The sequence below is a fragment of the Lagopus leucura genome, unplaced genomic scaffold (assembly GCF_019238085.1).
Source record: "Lagopus leucura isolate 7727_CA_CO unplaced genomic scaffold, USGS_WTPT01 Super-Scaffold_100022, whole genome shotgun sequence".
NCBI lineage: Eukaryota > Metazoa > Chordata > Aves > Galliformes > Phasianidae > Lagopus > Lagopus leucura.
The window spans coordinates 3,005,272-3,017,970 of NW_024962275.1; the positions used below are offsets into that span (position 1 = coordinate 3,005,272).

At 48.9% G+C, this 12,699-nt stretch overlaps 1 protein-coding gene across 2 annotated transcripts in view; it reads right to left on the minus strand.

The window, feature by feature from the left end:
* The window catches only part of COL5A1 (collagen type V alpha 1 chain), a 127,365-nt gene extending 119,711 nt beyond the window's left edge, over window positions 1-7,654 (minus strand). For both annotated transcript variants that reach the window (XM_042878716.1, XM_042878715.1), the window contains exon 1: window positions 7,426-7,654. In XM_042878716.1, coding sequence (XP_042734650.1) covers window positions 7,426-7,525 — 100 coding nt within the window. In that variant the 5' untranslated portion in view covers window positions 7,526-7,654. The remainder of the gene's footprint in view (window positions 1-7,425) is intronic.
* Between the last annotated feature and the right edge of the window lie 5,045 nt (window positions 7,655-12,699).

Here is a 12,699-nt window from a genome sequence, read left to right on the forward strand (position 1 = left end):
TGCTTGGCACCAGCTGAAACACCTGGCTTGGAAGCTCCTTTTTTTCCATTTCTTCTAAGCAGAATGACACTTGTATTCACAGTGACTCATCTCCTTGACCTTTCTATTCACTTTCAATGGTGCAAGCTGGAAATAAGGGCATACAAACAATGCATTCATTATTCAGACGGTGAACTGCATCCCTCGGACCAAATCTCTACCCTGCAGCAGATGAGCACACAGGGGTGTGCATCTCATTCCAGAGCACTGAGGATGAGCCCCCTCAAAGACTGACCCAAACTCATCACTTCTTGCAGCGCAGAAGAGGGGTGCAGCTGCAGGGGCTCGTGCCTCGCTGCCAAAAAGCACGGTGTAAAAAGCTGCACGAGTGCAAGAGATCCTGGGAAACTGGCAGTGTCACCTCCAGGAATTCAGCTGCAACAAATTCTTACTGAAGTATTGTCTTGGAAACAGAAGAGGGGGTGGAGGGAGGAACTGAGGAGGAAGAGGGGCCAGCGGGGCTCTCTGAGAGGACACACGAGCAGCTCTCAGCTGCAGCACAGCTTTCCTGTATGTCCACACACACACAAAATAGCAGCTCCAGCTGACATGTCAACGGAACTAAATTTGGTCACTAAAACTTCCTGCCAGCCTCCTGAAGCAGGGACTCCAGCATACCCCTGGGGTCACCCCCCTCTCTGGGAGTTTCCCCCCTATTGACTTCTTGCAGCATTTCCAGCAGAGCTGCAAAACTTCCCCCATCCCTCGTGCAAGCTGTAGCGGTGAAGTGCAGAGAGGCAAAGAGAGAAAAGGGCTTTCAGCAGTTTGCTTAAAAGCTGAGCCAGAGAAAAGAAAAAAACAACAACAACTTACTTTATTTACTCTGAAAGAATTAGCATCTCCCTGGCTGCGGATGCACAGCTTGATGCAGGCAGGGATGGCATCCAGGGTCACCTCAAGCTAACAAACATTTAGCTGCGTTTAAGCCAGACCATCACTCAGATCTTCAGCAAGATGCTGCTTCCTTGGGAGAGCAGGCAGCCTCTGAAACACACCTCATCCAAACAGGGTGACCAGCTGCTTTAGGTGAAACCCAGATATTGCTCAGATGAGTGAGAAGATGTCCCTGAGCACAGCAGGACCACAGCTTGGCCTTTTTCCTGCTGCTTCAGGTTCGGTGGGCAGAGCATCAGAAGAAAGGCAGCATCAGAAATGGGAGACTTCAAATGGCTTGGGTTGGAAGGGACCTCAGGATAACTCACACCAAACCCACTGGGGATGAAGACAGCCCAGTGCTGGCACAGGGGCAGAGCATTCCATAGCAATACACTGGATTACATCAGCAAAACAACCAAATGCAACTACCTGAAAAAGCCAGCTGACATACTGACAGCAGCACACCTGACCTGCATCACAGCGCAGGGTTAACACACAGCACCCCACACCAGCACCCAGCTGGAGCATCCAGCAACCCACCTCCATCTGCATCCCTCCAGCTCCCAAAGGGCTTTCATCAGTAAACCAAACCACCTGTAGCTGCCTGATAGCCTCTCTAACCTGCATCAGATTTCATTTCTGGACAATGCTTCATAGCGTCCTTAAAGCAGCTGATGTCACAGGGATGTGCCCAAAAGCCAGGAGGTGTGCAGCAGAGCTTGGGAACCATCCCCAGCATAACTCACTCCTTACATTCAACCCCTAAACCACCCTTTTCTTTCCCATTTATTACACAATCCTGAAGAAAAACCCCAGCACTGTAAGCACATCAATGTCATTTTCCTACTTTCAAGAAGAGAACATCTGAACATTGCGAAGGCTTCCAACCGATGCTAAGAATCCTGTTGGCTTCTGCAGAGAGGAAGAGCCAGACTCAGAGCAACCGACCTCAAAAATGCCTTTTGTGCAGCTCCTCCGTTTATTTTAGTTCTGAAGATTTTCCAGACATATCCGCAGAGAAACCACGGCATCATTGGGCTGGTTCACTCAGCTCACTTCAACAGCCACGACATTTGCCAGCAGTAACCCGGTGGCGAATTACACCACATTGCCAACCTCAGGTTTTTTCCACCATCACATCAGATTCGTAACCATTTTTCCATTCTTTCATATCTTAACTTTATTTTTTTTTATTATTATTTTTTTTATTTTTTTTTTTCTGGGTTTGGTCACTCTTCCCATAATGGGATTTTCTCGATTTGTTCATTTTGCACAGAGGTTTCAAGTTTGTTTTAAGAAAAACTGCCCTTTTGCAAACTCAGCACATACCCCACCAGCTCCTGCCCAGCTAGCAAGGCAAAAACCTTTGATATTACAGCAGAACCAGGCTGCAGCTTGCAGGAGGAAGATCCAGCAGCCTCTTGAGCAAGCATGCACTGCTGTGGACATGAGGCTTCCTCCAGAAGGCACAGAACCATGCTCCCAGGAAGGCTTTTCTGTTCCAAAAATCCCCTAAGGCCTTCTCAGAAAGCCATCCTCCCATCAGCAGGGAGTCAGAACCTTCCTGACAGCTCCATACAAGGGCTGCAGAGGTCACAACCCCAAACAAATCCGAGCAGGGATGAGAGCCAAAAGAGACACCAAGCAGCCCAGTTCCAGAACACAACCAAGCGCAGAGCAACCTCCACAACTCAGCCCAATTCTGCTGTTCTAAAGAAGCTGAAAGCCAACAGCATCAGCAGACAGCACAGGGAAAGCAGCAAACGTCCCAGCCATACTGCAGGAACACACTCACATGCACACTGCTGGACAAATACTGAAAGTGTTAAATCTGACCCAATGTCAGCAAATGACTGAAAGGCCTCAGCATTCAAAGTACCTGCAGTCACTACCAGGCCTGTGTCAGCAGAAGGGCTATTCTGCAAATGTGAATAGAAACCTGGATCAAAACACAACAGGAGTGGGGGAAATCTTCTTCCACGTGTGCAGAGTTTGAGGTGCATTCTGTGGTTCACTTCTGTCGCATTTCCCAAATCATCCCTTTGTTTTAAAGCATAACTTCCATGTTTCAAAATATTCATACTGAAGAATTGATTGTTTTCAAACAAAACCCAAATAATTTTTCTTGAAATAATGTTATAGAACCACTGCTTTCAAGTAAACCTCCTGCTAAACAAACCAGGAGAGCAGACGTAGGTGCATGTGTACATGGGCTGAAGTGCCAAATTTACACTTGTAACACAACAGTTAATTCCCCATTCATAGAGAGCATTACTTCTGTAACGCAGTGAAAAGTGCAGCAATGGCAGCAAAGCAGCAAGGTCCCAGGCTGCAGCAAATAAGGACTTGCTCAAATGCAACAGGCATGGGAGCAAAAATGAAGGAAAAGAGCTGCTTACCTTCAAAAGGCCTCAGGTATGCAGGGACCTCTAACAAGAAGCCTTCACTTCCACTGCCAATCCTTAAGTGAGGTCTGGGCAGGGGTGGATCCTGGCTCCAGCCCTTCTGGTCACTCAGTGCATTGAATACACCTGAGTTGCCCTGGGTTGGCCCTGCCTTCCCATCAGGTGCTCAATCACTGCTTCAAGCCCTGACTTAGCATTTCTGCCACAACGTCAAAGTCAATTCACCCCATAACAAAACACAAGCCCAAAATGCAGCTGCTCTTCTCCTGGGCATCCCTGCATGCAAACTACAGTATAGGCAGAGCATCCTATCTCTAACACAAGAACAAGCCAGCAGCCAGCTGAGGAATCAGGGCATAAGACTCCGTAAAGGAAAGTAGAAAAAGAAACTGTCAAATTCAATGGCCTATTTGCTTTTCTGCTGCAGGTAAGAAAAAATTCAGACTGAAGAACCGTTTCCTGGAAAGTTCTTCCACGGATTTATTTCTAAGTCCAGACAGAACTCAGATTGCCTTAAGATGCATCTACAAATGGCACTTTGCACTAATGCCTCTGCATTAGCGGTATGCTACAGCAGTGCCTTCTTCATTTTAAGCATGGTTTGCTGTGGCTTAAAGGATCTATATGTGATTCAAAGCAGTCATAAGAACTTACCCTTCAACCCCAAGGCCAATGCATTCAGAGCTCTGTGAGAGCTGGAGGAAGCTGAGCTGCTCTGCTCCCTATCAGCATCCCATGGCAGAGCTGGGAGAGCTCAGAGCAGGAACCCCAGTGCTGCATCACTACCCAAAAGTTGGAGATATCAGCACACTCTCACAACACAGTGATGAGATTTCTGGTAATGAGGAGATACTGAACCTCCCTGTTAGAACAGCTCTATCTTTTAGAGAGAAAACCTGAGAAGTCCATCTCCTTCAGCAATAAAACGTAAGAGGTAGTGGACAGTACCAGAAGGCACATCCCTTGGGCAGTTCCTCCCTATCTGTTCTTAGGCAGATCACCAGCAAGCACCTGGAGTAGCACTGCTTAAAAACAGACATTTCACAAAGGAGGCACCAGCACTGGAGATCTGACACAGTGACGCCAGCAGGCAGGAGGACACCCACAAAACCAGCAGCCATTCAGCAGTTTGTCTTAAAGTTTCACCCTGACGGCCCTCTGGTCATTATGGTCATCATGAAGTGGGATTTCTCCAATCCCCAACTGAATCATTGCCCAGGCAACGCAGCAACACTGCAGGCTGAAGAACCGAAGTCCCCATTACATTTGATAGGAACCAATGCAACCAACTCCTCTAAGGGTGGGTGAGCAACCAGCTGAGCATTCAGCACAGCAGGGGGGTGAGCCTCGAAGAGAACGGTCTACAAGGGTTTTAGTCTTGAGCCCAGCTCACAAGGAAGGAGAACAGATGACCTGAGCTGAATGCCTCTCTGCATCCTCTGGACAGAGCATGGCCAACAGCTGGGGTGCTTTTAAGCTCAAGCCCCATTCCAACCTGGCAGGACACAGACAGCACAGTCCAGGTTTCACACTGGAAATCAGAGCTTCCATCAGTGCCAAACTTCAAGTCATATTTCTCCTTGTAAAACGATATCAACACATTCAATTGGCAAAATATTAAACAAAAGGCTTCTAATTGGCTGCATTAAGATGATTTTTTAGCTCATTCTAGATGGCTGGGAAAGAGCCAAGGAGAGAAGCAACAGATGGTAACAGGACACTTCATAATTTCCAGCATTTTTATTTCTTGTAAAGAGCACGCCATGTATTCTTATTACACTTCTTCACCGCTAAAGGAAACTGCTGCTTCCAAAAGTTTTCACCCAAAAACCCAATCCAACTTTACAGGCATTTGTAAAAGCATTGACAGACTCCAACTTTGTCTGTGGGTTGCATTTTTTGTGTGACATCATCTGTTGAAATATGGGAAAAAATGAGCTGGAAGGGCAGTGCTCAGAGGCAGTTCAGTTCGTGTCACTTTGGGCACTGTGATTTCTCTGTTTGCTCTGGAAACCTTCTCTCCTGGGTTTCTTCCCTCTTTCTTTGGAGCTATTGATGGATCCGCATCTGAGAACCAGCACAAACATTTTATTCCTCCACGCACACAGAAAACTGGCTAAAATGAAAATGAAACAAACAATCTGGGTTGAAAGACAACCCGAAAAAAAAACTTGGATAGATGCTAAAAAAAAAAAAACAACCCTCCAAAGTCTGTTTAGTCGACATCGTCAAGAGTCCAGACCCGACTCCTCCCTCATCTAAATTAGCTGATGTCCTATTAGGAGGTTCATTAGGAAAGCTCAAAGCTCTTTGCAGCAAGAGCCATTAGGTGGAGCAGAAGCTGGCCCTACTAAAGCTCTCCAGCCACCACAGCATCGCTGCTCCAGCTGGACCAGACTCCTGCAGCTGCAGCCCAGAGCGAGCCAGGCGTTCCAGCAAGGTTACCTGGTGGCTCTAAGGGCGTTGGAATGAAGCCGGCTGAAGGGCAGACCCTGATAAGCTGTAAGGATGCTCTTAAAGGGTTGAAACGCGAGTATGGCTGCAGACAAAAGGGGGAAAAAAAAGAAAACGTTGTGATCTTTCTTTCGAAACAGTTGTGATTGTGTTAGTTGAAAACTGAACTACGGCCGGAGTCAGAGAGCCGGCTGCACTCAAAGGAACCAGGAGGAGCCAGCATTGCCCCAGTGTTCTTCTGGTCAGAGCTCCATCAGTCTGCACTGTGACAAACTCCAGCAGCAAACTCCATTCGCTTTTCCTGGTGTTCCACAAGCATTTTACCCCCTGACCAGCCATTCATTTTCTGCCCCGCTCACATCTGCGAGCAAACCAGCAATGAAAGCTCTCCCACGTAGCACTTTTTCTAAAGGTCATTTCAGATACAACGAAACGACAGCAATTAGCAAACGGGCTGCTGTATACAGAATCCCCCCAGCGTTTGTGCTGGTGCCACGCAAACAGCCCCACAAGCACCGGCTGCTTGGGCTCTGCAGTGAAGATGCCAGCCCTGGGGAATGGAGCAGCAACACCAAAACCCAGCCAGCACAGCTCCACGGGCATTGCTTTGTTTCAGGTCACCCTGCCAAACTCCATCTTCAACTTTTCAGACTTCAAAACGAGCTTTGCCAGCAAGCCGCTCCTCAGTCTGTTCCTTCCTAATACGACTTAAAGAGATCCCGGAGCACCAATACCTCCAAACATCTGCTAAAATCCCAGCAAACACCCTGAAAACTTGCACAGCATTCCCACAAGCACGCAGCCTGCTCTGGTATTTCGCGTTGAGCCCGGGGAAGGCAGACATTTGGAAAGCAGAGCTCTCAAAATGCACTCCAGCAAACCAAAGCATCCACTTGGCAAAAATCGAGTGCTCCGTCCCGCTTCTGCAGGGCCATACAAATGACACTGTGGGGTTTCTCACTGCATGCCCAGCGCTGTTCCACATCTGCTGCTTCAGTGTGTTTTCCCTCATCCCACTCAGGAGTCATCATTTTAGGGAAAAAGCCCATAAATTGGGGTTGGGGTGGGAGGAGAGGGCAGAGAACACGCCTTGAGATGCCGAGCAAAGTCTGCAGGCTTTGGTGCATGAGATCTGCTCGGAGAGGAGAGCAGATTACTTCTGGACTAAAGTTTCTTCCCCACGGGGAGAAGAGCTGTAAGAGAAGCGAGGCTTCCCGTTGATTAAACACAGATACACGCACAGCCACGTAACGAACTGCAGCCTCCAGAAAACACATCTCGACTTTTTGCTCCAAAAAGAAAAGAAGAAAAAAAAAAAGAAAAGAAAGAAAGAAAGAAAGAAAAAAAGCAGCACAGCAAAGGCAGATCCTCTTGAAGAAAGACGGAGAAAGAACTGCTTTAACTTTTTCCCCCCCTTTTACGGGCCCCCTGACAAACGGCGCTCGGACCCGAGCAGCTACAGGCTGTCGGGTTGTGGGGGTTTTTTGGCTTTTTTTTTTGGTTTCTTTTTTAACTTTCGTACATGGACAAACCGCGTCGCATCGCACAAAGCCCACCCAGAGGGCATCGCGTCTCCTCGCTCCGGCTCAGCGCCGCAGCTCCTGGGGGGGTTGGATGAAGGGGGGGGGTCCCGGGGGTCCTGCCCGCTTACCTGCCCGGCCCAGGGCCGCGGTGCCCAACAGCACCAGCGCGACGTGCAGCTGCCAGCTCCGTATCCAACTGCGCCTTTTCCATCGCGTGTGCGTATCCATGGTCCACAAAAAAACGGGGCACCAACTCGGGACAATTTGAGGGGAAGCAAAGAAATAAACAAACAAAACAAAACAAAAAAAGGCAGCGAAAAAAAAAAAAAAAATCGCTGGGGGTTTCTTCTCTTTCTCTTCTCCTCCCCCCCCACCCCGCCACCCACCCCCCGAGAGCAGCCGCTTTATAAAGCCATGGGACGGCTACTGAACTGTCGGGGGCTCTTCCGCGCTCCGCTCCGCCGCGCTGCCCCCCGGCCCCTGCCTTCTCCTGCAGCGAAAACTTTCTTTCTCTTCCCCCCCTCCCTCCTTCCCTTTTCTTCTTTTAAACCCAAGGCGAGACTTTGTCAATCTCGGAGCCGCGCAGCAAATCAGGGCCGGGCGGAGCGGCCCCCGGCCCGGGCCCCCCCCCCCCCCCCCCTCTCCCGGCCCGGCGGCAAGTTTGAAGGCTGTCGGACTGTCCCGGCCCCCAAACGATCTCCCCTTCCCTTTCCCTGGCAGCTGACACGGGATGCATTGGTCCCGGTTGCCCCCGCTCTTTCTCCAGTCCCGAGGTGTGGGGCAGGAGGGAGGGGGGGAGGGCTTGGAAGGGGACACGGTGGCAAAAACGCGAGGATTTGGTAAATAAGATAAAAGGAAGCAGTCATTGCAAAGGAGGGCAGGAAAGCAGCAGCAGCTGCATGCTGTCAGCTTGCCACAGGGCCCAGCCCGGGTTCTGCTCCTGTTGCTCTTCCTCTCTCTGAGCCACAGAGCACTACAAATGGTATAAACATCAGCTTCAAACGATGGCACTCGTTCTGGCACTGTACAGCAGCAGTGCTTGCACAGCACTGGGCAAAAGTAGCCGTTCTGACCTCCCCACATTGCATCCTTCCCCCCCAGCTGCCCCAGGATCTTGGCAGAGGATGGACCTCACACTGCAGGACGAGGTGGCTCAATGCTGCTGAGCCCCCAAATCACACATCATTGAGGCAGAAAGGATAAAACAACCAAACAGCCTTCTCTCTTAATTAAAAGGCATTGAAGACACTTGCTAGCATCAATACTTTGCTGTCAGTGCCACTTAAAGATCCAAACAATGCCCATAGATGGCATGCACCCAGGTGAAAGGTCTCTGTTCTCGTGACTTCAGCAACTGGAGTCACACTGAGCTCCAAAGAGCAGTGATTTCACTGATAGACTCATGCCCTCAGCCACACCAAAGCTTTCCAGCCCTCCCCAGTCTTTTCAGAGCAGCATCTTGAGGGCCTTCATTGCTTTTAGGGATAAACCATTGCTTTCACTCAGACTCCTGTACTGCCTATGGGTTTGGTCATTCAGCACTGCAAAGACCTGGCCATTTCTGCTTATCAGGAGGAAACAACACATAGTTTAAGGGCCATCCATCCTGTTCCTTCTTTGGAACACCTGTAGGAAGAGGATTCAGTACAACAGGGACTTGCACAGAGCTCCAGCTGCTTGCTTAACATCAATCCTTAACCTGCTGGAATGAAAGATCCTTGGAGAGGTAGCTGACATCAAGTGGCACATCAAAACCCACGAGTACAGGAGACCAAATCCCACCAGATCTGCAGAAGGGAGCAAGAGGAAAGCAAACGTTGCCAGTGCACTCAGCTAACAGCCTAAGGAAATCATTTAATGGTTCAGTGGAAGAGAAGGATAGGAAATACTTCCCTTCACCCACCTCAACCTGTTGAATTCTTTCCCCTTCCCAGCAGCATTGCTGCAAAAGTGGGGGGGGCTGCAGCATGAGCTGCAATATGAGGAGATTGCCTGATCAAACTATTTCACCAGGGAGGTGAGAGGCACGTGGGCTGCCCCACGCCGGGAGCTGGGAGGCACACAGTGTGTGCTGGCTGCAGCTACACAGTGAGCGCAGTGCCAATGGCACTCCCAGGCACGTCTCAGATGAAAGCCTCTTCCAGTATACCCACCTTTCATGAGTAACCATGTGGCAGGAGGCTGGCGAGACAAATTAAGTTGTGCTCTATATTCGGGAGGAGCCTGGAGGCACGTTCTTGCAGTACAAATAACACCTGTGCATCCCTGCAGACATCAGCGCTGAGCGCACGCTGGGTGCAGCCCAGCCATGGCACTGCCCATCAGCACTGCACGTCACACTCACAGGAACAGCTTCCCGTGGGCTCTGGTATGGGACAGAGGGAGATACTGACTCTCCCCTCAGTCATATGGAAAGAAATCATCTCAGATGTATGGATGCAGACCTAGGGCAGCTACAAGGACAGCACATCCTGCAGGTTGCACAGACCTACCTAACCAGTAACCCCTCTTGTTGTGATAGCAGAACGAAGCAATAACTCAGTCTGCAAATCTTTCTATGGATGCTTCATCTCCTGCTCAGAGGCCCAGGAACCCTCACAGGGCACCAGCATCCAACTTCATAGAATCATAGATTTCAGCCTCCATTACACAAATGCCAGCCCCCCTCGTCTTCGCGCTCCAGATGTTGCTGGCATTTCAGATTGCACAAACAGCTCATTGTTTGGGAATGAGACCCTTTTTGTCTTCCCCAGATGCAAGTGAAAATCCCACTAACACCTGAACACTAGCCAAAGTGTTAAAATCCCCAGCCCTTTCATAGAGCAAACAGCAAAAGGAAGGATTTCTGGTACACTGAAAGCACTGCAGACAAGGAAATCAAAGCAGGCCAGAGCAGCACAACCCTAACTTACAACCATACTCCAAATACTCCCAAAGTCCCACTCCAGAAACAAGCCAGAATACCCAAATCTCAACTCTCATCAGATGTGAAGCTACTTTGCTTTACCTAGCAGCTGAGAACACAGCTCAGGGAGTTTTGCTGAACAGTACAAGTCTGAGTTTCCAGTTGCTTTCCAGGTGATGTAGAAGCTTGCACAGACCTGTTTGCCCCTCCTCAACAATAGCAGAGCAATACAACATTAAGCTTGTGATAGCAAACTGGAAAATTCCAGCATTCACGTGCCAAGTTTAAAGAGCCAGCCCCTGCCTTGGAGTTGCCTGGGTCTTCTATACAGCGCTGCAAGCTCCCAGCAGCTTCACACCAGATGGGTTTGTTCACTCCAACTCAGACCCTCCAGCAGTCAGTCAGGGTAACATCCCAATAGCCACCAGCAACTGCAGCAGTTGTGGATGGCCGAATATCTCTAGGGAAATGGCAGCTCTTTATAACTGTATTTTTACAGCTAAATGCATCTTGAGCTCAGCTGAGAGAGGGAGATGTTGGCGAGCTTTCCACAAGACCCAGGATACACGGGTAAAATAAACTGATAATCACCCATGTGCCATGAAACCAGTCAGAGACAAGCATTCTGCCAAAGCACTCCAAAGCATTCTGTGATTCAAAAGTAAATATTGGGATAATCAGAAATACTCCAGGTTGTACTGATAATAAGTTAAATCCTATGAACGCCTGCCAAGAACGGGCTGAAAATGAAACTCTTAGAGCTGCTTGAGCTGTTGCATGAATAACCAGGAAAGACAAACGCTATCAGGAATTACTTCAAATGCTATTCAAGGGCAGTCTGTAAAAAGAATTTCCCTCCTTCCTCTCCAATCAGATAAAGCACCTTGACTCCTTGTGAAGATGTAGGGCTGTTGCGTCCATCCCAAACGCAACCTGCTTGAAGTGCTTCATGCTGAATCACAGTGCTGACCTGCAACCTCCCACCTCTCAGACTCCATTTCTGTGACAGATCCCCCCCCAGATGTGAAACACAGGGTTAGAAATACTTCTCCTAGTTAAGATTTTTACCTCCCAGAAAGCCAAGTTGCAAAACAAGAATAAAACCAGCACCACTCCAGCATTAAACACCTGCTTTGGCTTCGCAGTGCTGGGAGCTGGGCAGCCCGCACTTCAGCCGTTCTGTTGGAAATTCACATCTGATTTTTGCCATGAGGTGGCACCAGGACAAACCCCATCAGGAGAGCGAGCAGCCAGCACGAGGTGGGGCTTGTTTTTTGTGCATTTAAACATTTCATAGTCAAAGAGGCTTGTTTAAGAGAGGAAATAGCATTATGAACAGACTTTCCACTCCTCCTCTTTTTCCAGTGCTGCTGCCTTCTCTTCAGCTCAGTGTGAACAACTCCAAGCTTTGTGTTTGAACAGCATTGATATTAAGCACAGGGACAGAAATCACACCACAGTGGCTGCAAAGGATGAACTCAGTTCACCCCACATCAGGCTCCTCTCTGCATCCAGTGCCAGCCTGAGAGATGGACAGGAGAGCTGCTCTTCCCTCTCCTTATCCCCATGTCCCATTTCTTCATGCCCTGTGATCTATGGCCAATGGCCCAGGCTAAATCCTCCATCATCTGTCTAGACTTCATACAGATGACCCTTGGTGCTGCAGAAAGCTTTATGTTAAGGCACAAGGGCCTGGAAGTTACCCTATGATCTTCACAAGGGCAAAAAAAATAATAATAATTGAGGTATTCCTTTGTTCTTCAAACTCTGGGTGACCCTAACACAGGCTTTGCTGAGTACAGGCTGCAAAAGTCAGCTTTGAGCTCTAGTTTGTCCATCATAATCATGGCTGAAGATTAGAGGTGAGCCCTACCACAAGGCTTGTGTGCAGGTCCTCAATTCCCAATGGCCTCCAGGGTCAGCCTTGTGTGCCATTAGGGATATTTCCATCTAGACCACTGGTGTTTATTTCCAAGTGCCTCCACCAGAATTGCTTTCAGCATTCTTCCCCAGGGATGAAAGGGGATGGACAGGACACAAATGAGCAGATGACAGCTTGCAATCCATGCATCTCCTCTTTTTGCACGCTAACAGCAGTCACTGGGACTTATTTTTCCCCAGTAGTTGTCACGTTTCTCATTGCTATTCCAGGAATGCTGATGAACAGCTGTGCTGGGGCAGCTGATTTTCCAGAAATGAGGCATCCCACTTCCCTGCTACCTTACATTCCCCAGAATAATGAACTGGACAGATGTGATCACATCCACCAGTCATTCCTTGTTACCAGCCTCTTTGTCTGATCAACATTCTGGTTTTTGCCAAATACTCCATGCACAGTTATTTGTTATTGCTCAAGGTCAGCTTTGGTAGCTTCTAGGTATAAACAAGCTTTGTGTTGTACCAAGAAAAGGGCCTGCATTTCATTTTCTCCTACCACAATTAGCTAATTACATTCTTCAAGATGCCTTCTTGCTTCATCAGAGATGAGCTGGAATCC